This window comes from Rhineura floridana, chromosome 6 (assembly GCF_030035675.1).
Source record: "Rhineura floridana isolate rRhiFlo1 chromosome 6, rRhiFlo1.hap2, whole genome shotgun sequence".
Classification (NCBI taxonomy): Eukaryota; Metazoa; Chordata; class Lepidosauria; order Squamata; family Rhineuridae; genus Rhineura; species Rhineura floridana.
The window spans coordinates 63,485,972-63,507,574 of record NC_084485.1 but is presented as its reverse complement, the minus strand read 5'-3'; the positions used below and the strand labels follow the sequence as shown (position 1 = coordinate 63,507,574).

At 40.2% G+C, this 21,603-nt stretch overlaps 1 protein-coding gene across 1 annotated transcript in view; it reads left to right on the top strand.

The window, feature by feature from the left end:
* The window catches only part of CR1 (complement C3b/C4b receptor 1 (Knops blood group)), a 296,948-nt gene that overhangs the window by 19,218 nt on the left and 256,127 nt on the right, over positions 1-21,603 (top strand). The window contains exons 4-8 of the mRNA XM_061630611.1: positions 3,031-3,219; positions 5,011-5,110; positions 10,313-10,398; positions 13,952-13,996; positions 14,231-14,275. Of these exons, the coding sequence (XP_061486595.1) occupies positions 3,031-3,219; positions 5,011-5,110; positions 10,313-10,398; positions 13,952-13,996; positions 14,231-14,275 (465 nt within the window). The remainder of the gene's footprint in view (positions 1-3,030; positions 3,220-5,010; positions 5,111-10,312; positions 10,399-13,951; positions 13,997-14,230; positions 14,276-21,603) is intronic.

Genomic DNA, 21,603 nt, shown 5'->3' with positions numbered 1-21,603 from the left:
CCCATTCCCTCCCCCTTCCTCTTCCATTCCACTTACCATGTATCTCCTATACAAACAGCACTTACCATATATACACTAATAGAGGAACATCACACAGACTAATATCAGCAGCCCACAATTACCTCAGTAAGCAGGTAGGTCTTTACTTGGCACTGAAATGCCAACACCGTCAGTGCCAGATGTGCATACAGGGGGAAGGTATTCCACAATCAGGGTGCCACCACAGAGAAGGCCCTTCTTGTTGGGCTGTGACCCATGGGCATTACTGTCTCTAGTTGTTTTCCATAAAGCCTGCAAGTTTGGAGAAGTAACTGTTATCTCTTGGCCTGAGAGTGAGCAGACATTCAAGGCCAGCGGTTGTCATGGTAACGTGAGATAGCAACTGGGAAAGTTCTAACAGAGTCTGTAAGTTGTGTCTTCTGTGTATTGCCTCTGAACTGAGAGGTTCTCTTCTGTATTTACCTTTGAAGAGAGATGTACCAGAAGGGGGGGTGACTGAAGAAACTCTACATGTATTTACTCTTAAGCCTTTGGCCGTAATGTCTTAATAAAGACTCTTAACATGCTCTAATGCTCTGAAGAAGTTTCTTGCTCAACTTAACTCCAACGTAATGTATGCTGTTTCACGCAACAACGCACACACGTCAACAGGGGTTATGGGCCCAGATCCACAGCGCATTACACGGGAGTAAGTTGCTGGTCTGAACGGCAGACGGAGTTCCAGAGGGCAGCGTGATTGATTGTGCCAGACAGAGGTGAGCAGGATGGCTACTATAAACGTGTCTGGAGGCTTGCCGATAGAACGACTTAATGAAATGAATTATGGCAGTTGGAGGCCAAGGATGCGTGCTTTGCTGATAACAGAGGATTTATGGGACGTGATTGAGGAAAAAACCCCGGCGGTATTGACCGCGGCCTGGAAGCGTCGAGACCAGAGGGCGCAGGCGTTTATAATCTTGGCTCTATCGGATTCTCAACTGATGTGTGTGAGAGATGAGCCGTCGGCAAAACAGATGTGGGACGTGTTGCAGGATTTGTCCCAGGAATGGCAGCGGAGGCAGGAGGCGCAGAGAGCCGAGCCGATGGAAGCTGTCAGAAGCAAGGAACAGAAAAGTGCCAAACCAGAGGAGGCAGCCGAAAGCAAACAGGATTACAAGCAGCAGCTGTTAAAGGCTTGTTATGCCTGTGGGGCTCGTGGGCATCTCCGAAAAGACTGTGCAGTCAAGCGAAACTCCAGGGACGGAGGCTTGAAGCAGGGAAGTGTGAACTTTGTTTGTAAACAGAAGCCACAAACTTTAGCACCTGTTAACTGGCTTCTTGACAGCGGTGCAAGCCATATATTAATCAAAGACAGAAGTTTGTTTTATGCTTCAGAAGAAGTGCAAGATTTTGTGCAACTTGCAGATGGATCACACAAACGGGTGGAAGCCCGAGGACTGGTGAGATTTAATAAACTTGGGATAATGTCAGAATGTTTGTTTGTTCCGGAATTGGCTCATAATATTTTATCAGTTCAAAAACTGGTGGATTCTGGGTATTGTGTAACATTTGATAGAGGAAAATGTTTTCTGCAGAGAAGAGACAAAGTTGTCTGTCAGGGTTTTATGACACAAGGGATGTTTAGAATGACCGTGGGTGTGAAGTGTGCTGATGCCTTGAGTTTAATGGGGCGGAAAGAGAATGACGGTCAGAGCTGTAAGAAGACAGCTGTTAAAAGCACACAGCCACAGTATTCATGTAATGCAGTCAGGCTGATGCCTGAAAGAGTGCATCGCAGCCGAGTTTACAAGCCACAGGGTAAGAGACGTGGCAAACATGCACCTAGAGCACAAGAGAATGCATATATCAGAGTTTGGTGTCCAGAAACACAAGCGCAAACATTTAAACCAGATCTTGACATAAATCTGAAAGGCACGGAGACAAAGAGTCTGGTTTTGTCAGGAGCAAAGATAGGAGGTCTTGAATGTTTTGTGGATGCAGATCATGCAGGGGAACTGAGCAGTCGTAAGTCAACCTCTGGCATAGTTGTGATGTGGCACGGGTCATGCATTGACTGGAGCAGCAAGAAACAAAACATGGTGGCTGACATAATGACCAAGCCTTTGTGTGAGGAGAAATTTGGCAAACTAGTGACAAGGCTTGGAATGAGCCAAAGTTTGATTGAATAAAGTTCTAGCTAAATGTACAGAGATGTTCTGAAATGTACTGCAATGTACTGAGATGTAATATGGATCTGTATGATGCAATGTATTGAAATGTATTACCTTTGTATTGCTGAAATGGAAAAGTTATAGATGCAATGGAAAGTATTTGCAGTCTTAATGGGAAAAAAGGGGGTATGTTGGGCTGTGACCCATGGGCATTACTGTCTCTAGTTGTTTTCCATAAAGCCTGCAAGTTTGGAGAAGTAACTTATCTCTTGGCCTGAGAGGGAGCAGACATTCAAGGCCAGCGGTTGTCATGGTAACGTGAGATAGCAACTGGGAAAGTTCTAACAAAGTCTGTAAGCTGTGTATTGCCTCTGAACTGAGAGGTTCTCTTCTGTATTTACCTTTGAAGAGAGATGTACCAGAAGGGGGGGTGACTGAAGAAACTCTACATGTATTTACTCTTAAGCCTTTGGCCATAATGTCTTAATAAAGACTCTTAACATGCTCTAATGCTCTGAAGAAGTTTCTTGCTCAACTTAACTCCAATGTAATGTATGCTGTTTCACGCAACAACGCACATACGTCAACACTTCTTGTGTCACGTCACTGCATAGTATATCTCCTTCAATGGTGGGACCAAGGAAGGGCCTTTTTAGTTGTTTATAAAGTTGCAGCCTGTTTTTCATTAGGCTGAATTCTCTTCTCCCTTCCACATAACCTTCTGTGTGGGCACAAGAAGCCACCCTAATTTCTTCTTTTTATAATTTTTCACATAATACAGTATCATTCATGGTTAAAAGGTTCAAAAGTAAAGTTCTCTCTCTCTTTTAAGTCCTTTCCAGCACATTCTTTCCATTCTTTTGTCTGCTTTTGTTACCAGGCAGCTGCCATAGCCCACCAAGACGCAGATTTGCTCAAATAAAGGAAGGGCAATTGAAGGATTATTATACTGCAATGACCACTGTGGCCTATATCTGTCGCCAAGGTTATGACACTATCCCTGGAATAAATCCTGTTGTTACTTGTCTTGAGAACTATACCTGGACACCAGTGCCAGTCTTTTGTAAAGGTTAGTAACCTGTTCCAGTTAACTTCAAGATCACACGGTTGAACTGCTGTTTTCACCTGCAATATGTTCAGGCTATCGGGTATGATAGTAAGAATTGTAGTAGATATGTTGTCTTAGTAAATTGTTGAAAGATGGTTTCAGTAGTGCTTAAGTTTTGTGGTAATTTATAGTTTTAGGAACCCTAACAAGCTGATAGAAAAAGGCCACATGGCATGTCAAGCAAAACCATGGTTTAGCTGCAGTGTGCCTTGCATGCGTCCCTCTTTCCTTCTCCCTTGCAGCCAAGAGGAAGAGTCTGGAAGCTTTTGCTTCTGTTTTCAATTAACTACAGTCTGCCATGTCATCTGGACCGAGAATTGTGATTAAAAATAACTATAGTTAATTTGAACAAGCCAGCTTCATAACCTATAGTTGAAACCGGCATAAAAAACTGCAGGATACAACAAAGTACAGGACGGTGAAAGCAAAGCTTCCAAACTCCCCCCCCAACTACTGGGGGAGGGGGAGTGTGTTAGCCTGGGGCTTACTGCAGCTTATGCACATCACACTGAACCCTAGTTTAGTGTATTACTGTGATTTAGTTGGTATAATCTGCTGTTTTGTTTGTATTTTAGTTTTTATCTTAAATTTAATTAATTAATATATACAACGAGAACACTGAACTTTTCAAGGATTATCAATACCTTGGCACAGTCTTTAACCAAAATGGAGACAATAGTCAAGAAATCAGAAGGTGGCTAGGACTGGGAAGGGCAGCTATGAGAGAACTAGAAAAGGTCCTCAAATGCAAACATGTATCACTGAACACTAAAGTCAGGATCATTCAGACCATGGTATTCCCAGTCTCTATGTATGGATGTGAAAGTTGGACAGTGAAAAAAGCGGATAAGAGAAAAATCAACTCATTTGAAATGTGGTGCTGGAGGAGAGCTTTGCGCATACCATGGACTGCGAAAAAGACAAATAATTGGGTGTTAGATCACATTAAACCAGAACTGTCACTAGAAGCTAAAATGATGAAACTGAGGTTATCATACTTTAGACACATAATGAGAAGACATGATTCACTAGAAAAGATAATAATGCTGGGAAAAACAGAAGGGAGTAGAAAAAGAGGAAGGCCAAACAAGAGATGGATTGGTTCCATAAAAGAAGCTACAGACCTGAACTTACAAGATCTGAACAGGGTAGTTCATGACAGATACTATTGGGGGTCACTGACTCATAGGGTTGCTTCATAGGGTTGCCATAAGTCGTAATCAACCTGAAGGCATATAACAACAAGATAGATACATAGGTTGTGAGCTGCCTTGAGTCTGTCTATGTTGAGGCAGAAAGGCAGGATAAAACTGTTTTTAATAAATAAACTAGTATCCTAAAATATTGAGCTAAATATCTTATTCAGGAGTGCCACCACCACCACCTTTTAAGAATATCCACACAAGCAAAACCATAGACCATGATCTATCATAGAGTTGAGCATGTTTATAGCCATTAATTTCAATGGATTTAAGTGTGTTCTCTGTTAAATTACAGCTAAAGGCCTTGCATGTTCTTGGGCACCCCCACTCCAAGCAGCAGCTGCTCTCCCTGCATCAGTGTTTGCTGCTGTTGTCGGTTGCCCTTAAAATGGGAAGAAATCATCTAACGTTGTAAGAGACTGCTTCTTGAAAACAGAGGCATTAAGCTTTCTTAATGGCCCTTTGAACCCAGTCCAGGATATTGAATAAATTAAATTGCCCATGAATGACGTATCCATGTAATCTTAACATGCTCTCAATTTTCTTCTAGGAAAATCATGTGGTGATCCAGGAAAACCAGAACACGGTGATACTGTTATCTTAACCGATCTCCTGTATTTAGCAAAAGTAAATTTCATCTGTGAAAATGGGTGTGTGTTGATTTGGCTCTATTAACAAATCTTAATTAAGATATAAATGTATGGGAGAATACTTGAGAACAGAACAAATTTAGCGTCTACCTGACATTTTTACAAAATCAGAATTTAGGCAAAAGGTCAGCAATCATACTATTGATATTGCTTAAAATAAGAAACTTCAGAAAAGCTTAGCAGAGATCTCATAATTCTATATAGGGACAGAAATACTTTGTGGTTTTACATTTTATTAACCCCCCAATACAAAATTTAAAAATGTCTGGGTTTCATTGATTTGTTAGGAAATTTTCAAAGCACCCCAATTAAAAAAAGGTTGTGTTTCTTGTTTCAGTACACAGGGTGAGCAATGAAGGTCTCATTAATTTCTCAATGGTAATCTTTCTGTGGAGAAGTGTTATGGTGGAAATGACTGTATGTTCCCATTTATTTACAAGACTTACTTCTCAGTAAACTCTTATAAGCCAACTAAACATGGTGGATTACAAAGTAAACTTCTAATCTGGAAATGAATTTGCAGTAAAACTGCAAGCACCTTCTACAAGTGTTGCATATATTACATACTTTAATTGGCGAGTAGTGCTCTCCGCTACCCACTTTAAAGAAAAGTTTCTTTGAAAATTTCATGCACTTAGAGAGTGTAGATAGACCAAAGAGAAATTTCTTGTACATCCAGCAGAGTTAAGTGTACTTAACCCTGCTTAACTGTTGTATTGGGTGTATTTTGCAAATTTGTTATCACATGCTTTACTCTAAATAGTGTACTATTTACAGTGTGGTATTACATATCATTCATTGTCAGGGACAGGACCAGCTTTGGGGAGGCCTTCAGCTAACTTTATATAATAGGGTTTCATAACTGTCCAAGGATGACAGATCTATGGCTGATGGTGGAGAGGGAGTAGAGAAAAGCAGGATATGCAGACTAAGGGAACTTATCAGAAGCACTTGCTCTGTGACAGGAAATTCTAGGATGCACCATACATGGGGATTGGCAAGGTCAGAGACAATGTCTTCTGCCTGTAACTAAGCTTCACATCAAGTGAAAATCAAGATGGTGGCATTCACTGTTGGTGAGCAGGCTTCTTTATGGTGCTCTCAGCAATTGTCTGAAGCTGCATTCCTATCTACACTTACCTGGGATGAGAGTAAACACTATTGAATATGGATAGGATTGTGCTGTAACCCCAGGGAAGATCTATGTATGTATAAGACAGAAACTCATCTAAGTACTAACAAATCTTATCAAAAGTGTGTACAGGTGAGGATTTACTATGGGTTAATTACCCAAGAAACAGGTTGCATTATAAGGACAACTACACTGGGGTAGCTTAATATCCTTAAGCTATTACCAAAAAATCACAATGTAGATTTCCAGTGGGCCAGTTTTTGGATATATAGGAATCAGATTTACAAACTTTCTGGAGAAACACAGAATCATTACAAGGTCAAACTTTACTTGAAAACAAAAGGACACTGTTCTCTGTTTGAACCTTACCAAACAGTAACATCTGACTAGTTGGCTTTAAATCTCCATTTATTATTATTAATAATAATAACTAATTATATTAATAATACATTTTGGTTTTGGAAAAAAACCTAGTATATTATACAAAATTTACACGTAAAAGGTCAATGCAAAATACTACAATTTACATACCAAGTACACCTTCTTTAAGTACTCAGGTCCCTTCCAGGCTGTCACTGTTTTGCAGGAGGAATTCAGTCACATACCAGCAGATTTATGTTTGCACAATTAAAGGGCTCTGGTGCAACAAACCCCACTTTTTTAAAAACAGGACTTTTTGCAGTAACGTAAGGAGGAAACGTGCTGGAAAGTGAAGGGAAAATGCAATAGAACAAGGGGTCTCAAACTTTCTCTCTCCAGGGCCCACTTGAGATGGCTGAAAATTACTGAGGCCTACGATTCAGAAAAGGGTGGTGCACAGGCACAACCCATCTCAAAATGTTGATAGATGGGGGCAGAGTTTGGCATAACCAGTTGGCAATTACTGACATCACTTTCTATTGATATCTAATCCACTTTTGGAAATTGCTATATTCTTTGCCACAGCTTTTCATTGTGGCAAGAAGTTAATCGCTCCGTTTTTCTCATGCTAAGTACACACATTTGCTCTGGTGGTATTGTGACTCACCCTCCCCATTTTAGACAGAATTTGCTGATCCAGAGGCTTCAGGTGGAGCAGCTTTTTCTTTTATATTTTCCCTTCTCATCCCTATGTATCTCTCAAAGTATTTTTACTCATCTCTTGCAATTGCTTCTCCCATTCTCCCTTCACACTCAACTTGTATCTTATCTCTCATCCCCCCTATAAATCCTGCCGGTTTATTTCATCTCTCCTCCCTAATCCTTTTACATTCATTTCTCCATCCCATAATAGCTTTCCTCTCTTATTCCTTTCTATTCCCAGTTGTTCCTATGTTCAGTTTATTTTTTGGAATTTTTATTCCATTATTTAAATAAATAAAATTGTTTAGTTATTTATATAATTATAATAAATATTAACTTTTTATCTCCCTTTCTAATTTCAACATCTCCTCTGGCCCTTTCCCTTCAAAGGAGGGAGAACCTTCCTTCCCCCCCTCCCACTGAACTTCGACTCCTGACCAGCGTGCAAGGAGTTGACCATGCTGATGCTGGTCCAACCCAACAGCTATATAGCAGGACTTAGGGGTGGGGCAGGCAAGTGAGGAGAGGAGATACTTACTGTGCAGGCTGTAGCACTGAGACCCACAGGAAAGTGGCCCAGGGCCTACTATTTGAGAAACAGTGCACTAGAAAATGTGGAATTTATGAGAGGTTTTATTATCTCCATGCAAACATATCTGAATGACTATTCAACAAACAGTGGGTATCTTATAACATCCACACAAACTTTGTGCAAACAAATCAGGAAGAATGCTAAATAAACAGATTGTTTCTGAGAGCACCTTCAGACAATGGGTGGGATTCAGCATAGTGTAGTCTATATCAGTAGTGAGGAATCTCTCGTCCACAGGTCTAATTAAGCTTGCTAGGCCTTTGGATTTGGCCTGCAAGATCATTTTGGGCAAACCATAGCCATCTGTCAACTACCTGACATCATGATGTTAGGCACAGAGATCTGTTATCTGTGGGACCACAATGCTAATACTCTTGAAAAGTCTCTGTTTGCTGTTTACAAGGCAGCTGAGACTTATCTGCTTGCTCCCTTTTATCCTGAAATTTTAATCATCTGATGTCATATGAAGTCAGGTGATTGACAGATAGTTAGCCCCACCCATTTATCAAAAATGCCCTGTAGAGCGTCCTTTCCCAACCAGTGTGCCTCCAGATGTTGTTGGACCACAATTCCCATCTTTCCTGACCATTGGCAATGCTGGCTGAGGCTGATGGGAGTTGTGGTCCAACAACATCTGGAGGCACACTGGTTGGGAAAGGCTGCTGTAGAGTGTGGGTCCAGCCCTTGGGCTGAAAAAGAGTCCCTGACCTGGTCAATTTCATAATATAGTTATGCATAATGTCCTGTAACTCCTAGTTACTAATTTTTTAAAAAACATTTAAGATGGTAATATGAGCTAAGACTTCATAATGGCTATTGTAAAAGGTTGTTTGTAACTGTAGGTAGACACCCACATAGAATTCCAGAGCATTCCTGTGATTCAGGATTTGCCATGGTGTGTTGTATATGCCCAGGGAGATAGGAACCCCTTTCATTACTTGGGAGGGGGAGTCTCAGGAAGCGTCTTTTTAAACACAAACAGAATTCTGATTCACCCCTGAGCTTCCTGCTCAGACTTTGTTATCCAAATCACCTCCTTAAATACCCACTCCCGCAGATACAGACTATGGTCCAACTCTTTTAACTCTTCATGTTCTGATGCTTCTAGCCAGTACCTCCCTCAATTCTATACTTCTTTCCTCTCTCTCCTCACTCTTGCTCCCTGTGTGTGCAAGCACACACAGCAGCTGTAGCACTCCAAACTGATCCTCCCTCCCTCTGGTTCACTTGGCTTTTATGCTGGTGCAGTGTGCTCAGAGCATCCCCCTAGACTAGCCACTGTGTTCCTCTTTCAGTCTGCCTGTGTATGCCCTGGCCAATGGGCATTCAGGTTTCCAAGGTACCAGAGAGATGAGTAAGGCAGACTGAGACGCAGGTTTACTTAAAAGGAGACAAAGTGTTTATTGAGTAGCTTTCAACCCCCAGGTGTACCCAATACACAATGGGACAGGCTGCCAGGCCCTGCACAGACATAGACCAGACTGAACACTGCACTGGGCAACCAGGGACCCCTTTATAGGGTACATGTTTACAGCACAATAATGAGATTACATAAGCATTAATTATTATGAAGCATTAAATCATTGCATCTATTCTATTAATCTTTGGATTAACAAGGCAACTTCAAATAAGCATTAATTGCTAGGAAAGGCTACCTCATGCCACTAATTACTACAAAGGATTAAGTCACCACTTAGCCATCCAATGATGGGGCTCTTTTCCAAGATCATACAGCATAACAACAGCTGATAAGCAAAGCCTCTAATTGCCTGACAGGGCATTAACTGCTCCAAGGTCTACACTATCTGGTTAATGAGGCACCTTCCCAGCATCCCACAGCACTCTTTGGCAGAGCGTCACACCGAATGCTTGTTAGGAACCCCAGATTAGACCCCAGGTGGCTCTGAGCTCATACATTAACTGTCCTTGACCCATCTCCCTGCATGCTTAGATGCTGAATGCTAAACAAGAACTAAGGTGGGGGGGATACAAGCCCCCCCTTGCCTACAGGCAGCTATTCTGCTGATATAGCTGCTGAGCTTGCCCATGGGCCAATACAGCCTGTCTCTATCCAAGCAAGCTCTAAGGAGGAGGATGCAATGGCCAGCAGCACCCGTCTTAGACTTTTAGTCCTGAGGATGAGCCATCAGTGTGTGTGGGAAGAGGTGAGTTCAGCAGCCAGACGCAAACACCAGCTTGCTTGCGCCTTCTCCCTTTATAAACAAAGAGTATAAGACCTTTGTTTAGTAAAAATTTAAACAATATTTAAAACACGATGCAGTGGACAATCCAAGTTTCTGTGTTAAAATGTGCACTGTGTTAAAGAGTGTAGCTAACCTCTAATTTTGCTTGATTAAAGAAAATGTGTTTGTAGAATTGTATATGAAAGTCTCCTTGTCATTTTCCTTTTCTTTAGATACAGATTAATTGGAGCATCTACTGCCAAGTGTCAACTGAAAGAAAATGAAGTTGAATGGAATGCGAAGCCTCCAGAATGTCAATGTAAGTTTGTCTTCTGACAGATCCCAGATTGATGAGTATTGACTACTTTGTTTTGTTTTGTTTTTAGACTGCAGGTGGGGGAATCACATGTATGTGTGTGCTTCTGCAATTGACTACTTTGTATCTAACAGAGAAACAAAGTCTCCAAAGTCTTCTAGATGCCAGTGAGGGCAAGGAATTTAACATCTATGCTTTACACATAGATATGTTGAGAGTTGTTAGGGGACCCCTATTACCCTCACAGAGTTACAGTTCTCACAGTGGTTTAATAGTTAATCCTTCTTCCCAGGGAACTCTTTTAAATATATAATGTAGGTAGGGCCTAACTTTCAAAACATCTCATTTACTGAAGGTCTAATTGATAATCAATTTTTGGTAGAGGAGCTGCAAATTTAATGTTTGTTTTCCTTACATCCAAAACCATATTCAGAGCTTGGAAAGTTCATTTTAAAAAAGAACTAGTTCAAGATCAACATGACCAAAAAGGAACTAATTTTCCTAGCAGAATTAATGTACCAGCCTACAGCAGGTTAACTGTGTCCTCCCAGGAAGGAAATCATGTGACTGTTTTTCATCACTTCCTCCTCTCCTCCCTTCTCTCTTCAGTTTAGTTTCCTACCTCATCTTGAACAGCAGTCTGTGACGCCCTTCCCTGGCTCTCCCTGTCAGGTTCCTACCTGCTCGTGGTTACTGCCTGTCACTAGGCACCACCAGGGACTCCACCAGTCCGGACTGTCCTTTTTTATGGTTTCTCTCCCCACTCTAGCACAGATCTCAACAGATCCCCCTGCTAGGCAGCACCACCAGTCACGTCCTATAACCAGTGTTCCCAGAGACTCTGCCTGAGTCTCCCTCAATTAGGTTACCTCTGTGACTGCGTGCTTAAACTGTCCCAATCCCTTTGATTTACTCAGACTGCTTATAATTCTGGTTTGCTCTGAATACTTGGGATGTTATATTCTTCCCTTCACCCGCTGCCACCATTTGCTCCTGTTTCCCTTGGTATTTACCTCACCCTCCCTTCTGGTCTGTGAAACCCCAGCCAAGGATCAGGCCTTTGGTAAACCAAATTAAGTATTTATTAAATAACACAGATAACAAGATTTCTTCATAAGGCACATAAGCATATGGTTTTATTTAATACTAATCCGAACTCCACCCCCTCCTTCTCCACGCTCTCCTGACAAACAACTCTCTAAAACCCACCAAAACAACCCACTCACTTTCATCCCCCAGATTCCACTGTCATTCTTCCTTTTATACTGTCAGCCATTTTAAACATTCAGCCAATCATCCATCATTCTACTGCCCATTCACTCCCCCTTCCTCTTTCATTCTACTTGCCATGTATCTCCTATACAAACAGCACTTACCATATTTACACTAATACAGGAACATCACACAGTCCTCTTTAATTCTTGGTTCTTAGTGCTAATGCTCAGGTTGAATATTTTTATTCTCAGTTTTTCTACTTTGTCTCATTCAAATCTTGATCCCTTCTTTTTCTCTACACACAAAAAAAGCATTTCTGCTCTTATTTATTGCCCCCCCCCAGCTTACCTTCAGTGTCCCATTTCCAATCTCCCTCTCTATTTCACTTTATGGCTCCAGCAGACATGAACAAACAAAAAGAGCCCACTCCTTACACCTCCACAGCAGCACAGCTGCAAATGGAGAAGAAAAAGGCGGCAGCATTAGCAAAGTGCAAGTCTTCCATAATGAAGCAAAAAGTATGCTAGAAGCAGTGGTGGCATAGAAGATGGTTGTGCCAAGGACTCGCTTCCACCACCGCAGCTGCTCATGAAGCAAGTTCTTCAGCAGTAGGCACAGGCTAACTTCGAGGCTTTAGTCCCTCAACCCGAGAGAACGTACATGAGAATCTGAGAGACCACAAAAACACAAATGACCTGTGGGCAGCAATAATAGCCTCTGCCAAATGAGTTTTTGTGGAGTGTAGTAACTATGTGCAGAATAAGGCCATATTCAAGCCATACATTTTGGAGCAAGTGGTATAGAGTAACTTGTTAGGAAACCTCTATTGCACTCACAGAGTTACACTTCTACTACTGTATACTTGCTCCAAAGAACCCTGAGGGTGCTGAGAGTTTTTAGGAGACCCCTATTCCCATCACAAAGCTGCAGTTCCCAGAGTTGTTTAACAGTTAATCCCTCTCCCCTGGGAACTCTGGGAATTGTAGCTCTGTGAGGGGAATAGAGGGTCTCCTAACAACTCTCAGCACCCTTAGCACTGTACTTCTCAGAATTCTTTGGGGAAGTCATAACTATTTGTAGTAGTATAATAGTGCTTTAAATATATGGTATGACTATAGCCTAAATAACCTCCAAAATAAAATACTCACATAGGAATGGTGCAGGGTCAAAGGCTCCCTATAGTGAGCAGAAAGGAAATTGGATTGTAGGGAAAGAAGATGCCATTTCAGAAAAGGGTTCCTTTAAAACTATTCACTGCTTCCTTTATAAACAGGGGAAACCCTCTGCTTCATATATAACCCATTTGTTTTTGTCAGCGAGGCCTTCAAAGAAGTTGGCTCTAAAGTTATGTCTGATGATCCAGCCATCCGAGACATTTGCAAGGTTATCATTTTCAGTAATTGTTATTCTAGAATTACTTAAGTTTCACCCTCAGAGAAAGTAATAAGGCAGTGGCCAATACCAAAATCATCTTTGTGTGTTATGGGACACCCATAAAGATTAGCAAAGGGAAGGACGCAACTACTTGATTCCCTGTTCAGGGGATCTAAGGAGAAATTTCTTGCCTGAAATTTTGATTGTGCTCTGGTTATTTTTATTTAGCAAGGGCACATCCTTCCATAATTATGAAGAAATATTTATTTATTTATTTATTATTATTTGATTTCTATCCCACCCTTCCTCCCAGCAGGAGCCCAGGGCGGCAATCAAAAGCACTAAAAACACTTTAAAATATCATAAAAACAGACCTTAAAATACATTAAAACAAAACAACTTTAAAAACATTTTTAAAAAAGCTTTCTGTTTCTGTACTCCAGAACATTCCACGCACTGATCACAAATGGGTACTAAAATTGCTCTTCTTTGGCTCTCCTTGGAGACTTTGGTTTTATGTTAGATGGCTTAAATACAAGACAGTTAATTCTTATCAATCCAGGATCTGTTAAACTCCATCTCAGTACTTTTAGACTGCACAGTCCCTGTTCTTGCATTGCTAACAAATGCTGATTAGAAAAAGGGGTAAATGTCTGGTATGGGAGGGGGGGTTAATGGTGAATAAAATGTCTGCAGACATATGAGCATGTCAGAGAACATCATAGGTGGAAACCATTCTAGTTGGTATCCTCTGTTTCTGCAGGTACAAAGTTGTTGATTATGCATATGTTTGTGTGTGCCCATGGGTGTATATGCTCTATAGCCAAAGAGGGTATTCATTGTATCACTCATATCATAAGTCATAGAAACTGGCATGTCTCTGTTGCACTAGATTAATGATCTGCAAAAGCTTTAAAATGTAATGTTTGATGAGAACTGAACCAATCTTTATGTGTCTCTTCAACAGGGCAGATTGTGAAACCCGCAGCAGACAACACTACAAATGTTCCAGGTTGGAAAACAAATTCTTTATTGTAATAGCTTGAGTTGGTAGTGGTTAATGCTGAGTTCTTGTTTGGATTTCGGTATGTTTTATTATTTTTGTCTTTTTCTGCAATTTTATTCTTCTGAAACCTCTAAATTCCTTAGAGAGGTTTGATTATTACCTTTTAAAGCAAGAAATGTTTACATTGTAATGTTTGATAAGAGCAAGAGCTGAACCTATCTGTATGTGCCTCTTATACAGGGCAAACTGTGAAACCAACAAGAAGCTACTATTTAAATACTTCAGGTTAGAAAACAAATCCTTTAATAACTTATGCTGTAATAGCTTGTGCTGCTAGTGGTTAATGCAGAGCTTTTATAAGGATTTCATTATGTTTTATTCATTTTGTCATTTTCTGCAATTTCATTCTATGAAAACCTGTTAATTCCTTGGAGAGGTTTGATTACTACCATGTCCTTAGTATTATATTCACTAATAGGCAAAAAACCTTGCGGTTTAAGAATGTACCTATAGCCCACAGCTATCTCTATCAAACTTTAAAAAGCAGGGGAAATGGGCAGCTATAGTGAATGCACCAGGGGAGCAGGAGACCTGAACTCCTCTCTGAGATATTGTACTGCCCTACAAATTGGTCAAAATGCAAACACCATTTGGGTTGGTCTTTCACAGTCCCATCCACTTCCTGTGTAGCTTGGAAGAATTTGATAACGTGCCTCTGAGCATGTGGTGAGTGGTGGCAACACCTGCCATCTCCAAAGATAGAAAATTATATTTTTGTATGTTTGCTGGTGTTCTTCTTACTTTGCTTCTTTCCTGTGTTATTAATGTTTCTACAGAGAATCTACACTAGAAAATTTTATTTCCCTCATTATTCATCCCAGAAATCTCTGTCAAATTTATTTTTATTAATTTCAAAGCCTTTTTATTGGTCAGTGTCATATGATGGTGAAGACAGCCTTTTGTGTTTCAATTTGGAGGTTATGTTCTATTTCTATTTTGGGTGCATTAACAGTGGAATTTGGACCTGTAGTTTGATGAAAAATCAGACTGATTCCAATATGTTGCTACTTCAGCAATGACTCTAGCTGTTAGAAAAAAGAGGATGCATATTTTCAGCCTGCTATGTTTAAACCACTTCATTTAAGGCAAGGTGGGCACAGTCAATTAAAAACATAGAGCACACCTAGCATTTTGCTAGAATATATTTCACCTACCACTGTTTTATTTTGTGCAAATTGAGACAGTCCTGAGGTCCACTGGAGACTATTTTGCAGAAGTCAGTGCCATTATTATGTTCGGAGTTTTTTTAGTGTACATTTTGCAAAGTGTTGCTGTACTTCACATATTCACAAAAATAGAAACAAAAGAAAATGATTTCCTATAGGAAACTTCACCAAAATTGCAAAGGAAATCAGACATATTTAAAGTGACCATCTGAACTATATCAACTGTCTTAATAATGTTGCTTCCTCCCTGCTAAAAGAAGATCAGCACAGCACATGTCTTCTTTCTATTCTTTGGGCTGATTGCAGGTGTCGCCACCACTCACCATATGCTCAGAGGCACATGTTACCAAATTCTTCCAAGCTACACAGGAAGTGGATTGGACTGTGAAAGACCAACCCAAATGGTGTTTGCATTTTGACCAATTTGTAGGGCAGTCCAATATCTCAGAGAGGAGTTCAGGTCTCCTGCTCCCCTGGTGCATTCACTATAGCTGCCCCATTTCCCTGCTTTTTAAAGTTTGATAGAAATAGCTGTGGGCTATAAGTACATTCTTAAACCGCAAGGTTTTTTGCCTATTAGCGAATTTCCCTGCTTTTTAATCTGGGAGGTAAGATATGGGATCCTGTGCAAGTTAGCACCAGCAGTAACAGAAATAGTTCAGCAGTGAATTTTAAATGTTATATTACCATCAAGAATGCCTTTACTTTTACAAGAGGATCATGGCTTAGTGGAAGAGAACATGCTTTGCATGCAAAAGTCCCCACATTCAATACCCAGCATCTCTAATTACGGCTGGGAGAGATCCTTATCTGAAACCTTGTCAGTCAGTACTGAGCTAGATGGACCAATGGTCTGACTTGGTATAAAGCAGCTTCCTATGTTTCCTATACTTTACAGGGGATACACAAAGAAATATGCTTGACACCCTTTCTTTAAACATTGTGCATCATGCAATCTATATTACTTTGCAAAGTGTCAGCAGTTACTACCTCTTCTGCTTTAATCTGTGAATGGCAGTCATAGGGCTCACTATGACAGAATATACACTTAAGAAGCAACTGTGAGTTCTGACATTCTTAAATCTGAAAAGAGTCTGTGAATATGGGAAGTACAGCAACACTTTGTACAATTTACATTAAAAATCTCCAAAAACAATTGTTGGATAATATGCAAATTTCTAGGTGCGCTTTATGTTTTGTATAGACCATGCCCATATAGCAGGTTAAACACATGCATCTCGGCCAGGCCAAGTTTCCTGTACGTCTTCATTCTTCCACTCCAAGCCTTGGGGAAATAATAATAATAATAAATATCCATTTCTTTAAAACCTTGAATCTTCAGATCAAAATAAATCACACTATATATTATAGTATACAATAAGATACATGTACATATTAAAGTGACTTTTTCTATTGTATTAAAATAACTTTCTATTCTATATAATGAGTTTCTGGATGGCATTTGCATTTCCTTGGGCTGGTGTTTGGACCTAGCTTACAGTACCTTGCATTTTGTAGGTCACGCTGATTTCACTTAGTGAGCAAAATCCATGAAGCTATTTTATCCTGATCCGCAACATAGGCCCAAGAGGCCCAGACTTATATACTCTTGATAAGCAAGTGTACAAGGTCTCAGATAAAGTGCACAGTGCTTCTACATGAGATCCCTTTGTAAAGTAGAAATGCCAGGTATTGAGTATGGGACCTTCTGCATACAAACTGTGTGGGTCCTGCTGCTGAATTAGGGGCCCCCTCCCAGCCAGACTCTTCTTACTATATTTCTATTTTGGGTGCATTAACATTTGCATCTAAGCCTGCCGCTTTGATATAAAATCAGACTTACAATATGCTGCTACTTAAGCAATGAATCTAGGTGTTGGAAAAAATAAACTTTGCTTTGCAAAGATGTATGCCTTTAGCCTGCTATGCTTAAGCTACTCTAGTTAATGAAGGATGGGAATGGTCCATTAAAAACAGAAAGCACACTTAAAATTTGCATATTTTAGTTAATTCACCTACTATTTTATGTTGTGCAGCCTGAGACACTCCTCATGTTCATTGGACATTATTCTGCACAACTGGCAGTACCATTATTCCACAATTGTTTTTCCAGCTTTTTTTTAGTGTTGCAAAGTGTTGCTGTACATCACATACAGTATTCACAGACACAAAAGCAAAAGAAAATAATATACCATAGGAAACTTCACTAAAATTGCAAAGTAAATCAAACATATTTAAAGTGAATATGTGAACTACATCAACTGTCTTTATATTGTTGCTTCCTCCCTGCTCAAATGAGACCAGCATAGCACAGCACAAGTCTTGTTCTGTTATTTGGGGAGATTGCAGGTGTTGCCAGCACTCCTCATATGCTCAGAGGCACATGTTACCAAATTCTTCCAAGCTACACAGGAAGTGCATTGGACTGTGAAAGACCAACTCAAATTATGTTTGCATTTTGACAACTTTGTAGGGCAGTACAATATCTCAGAGAGGAGATCACGTCTCCTGATCCCGTGGTGCATTCAGTATAGCTGCCCAATTTTCCTGCTTTTTATAGTTTGATAGAAATATCTGTAGCTGTAGCTATATTCTTGAACCGCAAGGATTTTTAACTATTAGTGAATTTCCATCCTTTTTATAATGGAGGTGGGGTTCCCTTGCATGTTTAGCGTTCCTTCTTGGTACCAAAGGGCTCGGTCCTGGGCCCAGTACTCTTCAACATTTTTCTAAATTACTTCAATGAGGAGGTGCAGGGAACTCATATCAAATCTGCAGATGATACAAAATTGAGAGGGGTAGCTAATACCCTGGAAGATAGAAACAAAATTCAGTGCTCTTAGTATGCTGGAGCATTGGGCTGAAAAGAACAGAAAAAAGAACAGAATGAAGTTTAATAGGGATAAGTGCAAAGTTCTACACCTAGCACGAAGAAACCAAATGCACAGTTATAAGATGAGGGATACTTGGCTCAGCAATATGAGAAGATTTTGGGATTGTTGTTGATAACAAGCTGAATATGAGCCAACAGTGCAATGTGGCTGCAAAAAAGGCAAATTCTATTTTAGGCTGCATTAACAGAAGCATAGTTCCAAATTACATAAAGTATTAGTTCCCATCTATTCAACACTGGTTAGGCCTCATATAGAGTGTTGCATCCAATTCTAGACACTGCACTTTAAGAAAGCAAACAAACAGGAGCAGGTTCAGAAAAGGACAAGCAGGATGATCAGGGGACTGGAAACAAAGCCCTATGAGGACAGACTGAAAGGAATGGACATGTTCAGCCTTGAGAAAAGAAGATTGAGGGGATATATGATAGCATTCTTCTTCAAAGATTATCACACCGAAGAGGGCCAGGATCTCTTCTCGATTGTCCCAGAGTGCAAGATACAGAATAATGGGCTCGCATTGCAGGAAGCCAGATTTTCAGTTCAATGGGATTTACTCCCATGCAATCCTGTTTAGGATTGTAGCTTCAGATTTCATAAAAAATATATTTAACATGATGTGCAAATCTGTGCATCTGTCTTGCTGACATTTTCTTTTATAATATAGAAACTGCTGTATCTGAAATACAAGGAAGCATTAAAGGTCCGATAATTTGATATGCTGTCTGGCAGAAACCACAGACAATTCGAGATCTAAGGTTTCCACTTTTCCTTATTCTTATTTCTTTTAATGGAAAGAGACTGGTTATATTTTTGGCACTCAGTTCATATGAAGCGAGAACCAGTGTAGTGTAGTGGTTAAGTTGTTCGAGTACGACCTGGGAGACCAGGGTTCAAATCCTCACATAGCCATGAAGCTCACTGGTGACCTTGGGCCAGTCACTGCCTCTCAGCCTCATGAAAACCCAATTCATAGGGTCGCCATAAGTCGGAATCTTGTTATACAATTTCTTGGTGCAAAGTACTGTTCAATCAATAATAAACTCTGTTGCAGAAATGGGTATCTCTGTTCCCTGGCATTAATGAAAGTAAAACCTTCCTTCCCCACAAACCCTTAATCTCCACCTGGATACAGGATACAGAATGAAAAAATGCTGGGTTTTCTCCATCCTTCCTCATGACCATGCTAAAACCATGTTTCCGCTGAACAGTCTTTGACTGACAAGCAAGACAGAGAAATTTTGCTGTAATCTACATCCTTTCCCCTCATTTCTCCAAGCTTCTCGTTTTTAACAGCTTGTTAATGTCATGTGTACTCCTCACCCTATTTAATTTCTTGGGGGGAGGGGGTACAAAACACTGCCTCTTCTTCTGTTCTGTCAGATTCAAGTAGTGTTTGTCCAGTCAGAATGATTCAATTGCTTGTGCAAACTAAAAGACTCCTACTCAGCACACTATGACTTTAGTTCCACCGTTGGAGTCTTGAGATCAGACACTCTATGAACACAGTACCAGTGACAGACTGAGAATACTGTAACCAGAGTAGACAGAACTGTGAGAAGACACATTTTATAATGTGGTACAACAGAAAAATAAGAGGTAAGCTAGTGCGTGCTTGGAGGACACAATGAAGAAAATCCTATGGCCCTTGCACTTGTGCAACTGCACTGGTATAGCCATTAAAGTCAAGTACAAGGGCTACATGATTGTCCTTAGCATGTCCTCATGTCTACTGGACGCTATTCTGCCGAATCGTCCATGCCATTACTCCACAGCTGTTGAAAGTTTTCAACATAAATTATACAAAATGTTGCTATACTTCACATATTTACAGAAAGAGAAACAAAAGAGTTTACCACAGGAAACTTCATTAAAAATGAAAAGTAAATCAAATAAAATGAATATCTGAACATCAACAGCTTTAATATTGTTGCTTGCTCCCTCCAAAACCAAGACCACTACAGTGTATGTCTTGTTTCTGTTATTTAGACTGATTGCAGGTGTTGCCAGCACTTACCATATGCTCAGAGGCACATGTCACCAATTTCTTCCAAGCTACACAAGAATCCAGTAAAAAGGCTGAACGTGTTTTGTAATTATATCACATGCTGTTACAAGAAATCTAAACCTAAATAACGCTCCGCTCCGTGCAGCGTGGATGAGCAGAGAATAGTTGCGGGTGCGGGCAATCCTGCCACTGCCATCTTAACTATGAGCAAAGTTGTGCGTACAGTCATTAACCAAAATGGAGACAATAGTCAAGAAATCAGAAAAATGTGTATATTGGGGAAAGCTACACAAAAATGTATATCAATTCACAAATTAATGTGAAAATGGAGTGCACTGAAGACACGAAAATCAAAAACTGAGAGAAGCTGAAACAGATTCATTCTTCCCTAGGTCCAAGTGCTGCCTTTCCATTTCAAAAGCACAAACACACACACAAACAGAGGTAACAGCTACTCCAAGTGGCTAAAAGCCTAGTGGCTGTTTGTGTGGGCATTCCAAATGTGGCCACAAGTGCCCCTGAGAGTGATATGCCATCTTCCCAGGAACTGATATGCCATCTTTTTGACAGACTCAGCCCCTCTTTTCTCTAGAAATAAAGCCCTGCCGAAATGATCATCATTTTTTAAAGACTACACATTTTGGTATTCAACGTTTGAAAAAGCATCCTTATAAGCATGGCACAGTTTTTTTAAAAGAGTTCAAATCTGATAGAAAAAGTAAATACCATTCTGCCTGACATTGATGGTACAGTCTTAATAAATGCTTATATTTTCAAACGCTGGCAAACATCTACAGTGAATTTATGAACCTATGTTATGTTATGAAGTTATGTTACTTCTTGAGGGGGTGATAGCTGGTAATGTATTAGGGTTCTTAAAAATAAGACTCAAGTACATTAGAAGTGTAACAAAAACACAAAAGTAGTTGCGCTGATTGGTCCATAAGAAAGAAATGACAAAATCCACACTGGGGCAATACCTTCATTAGAAGCTTCATTAGTGGCTATTGGCCAAAAAATGCACCATAATTAGCCAAATATGATTAAAACATGTTAGCTGAGCCATGCCCCACATATGAATTTCAAACGTCATTAAAAGTCCTTTTTCAGAGCATTGTAATCTATCAACTTAATACGGGGGGAGGGATTTGGCAGCGACGGCAGTAGAAAACATATTCTGCACTAGAAAACAATTATGTTTCTGTGTTTATACAATTACCTCCAGTCCAAACCTATTCAATTTTTACTGTGTACTATGTGTATTTAGGATTGTACATTAGGAGCATATAATGACACTGGCTCTTTCCTAGAAAAAGGTTTCTACCACAGTAAGTGTGTTGGTGCCTTTTGAAAAAATTAAATGGACTGCCTTTCAAGTCTATTCCGACTTATGGGCGACCCTATGAATATTGTTTTCATGGTAAGTGGTATTCAGAGGTGGTTTATCATTGCTTGCCTCTGGCTCAAGATCACCCAGTGAGCTTCATG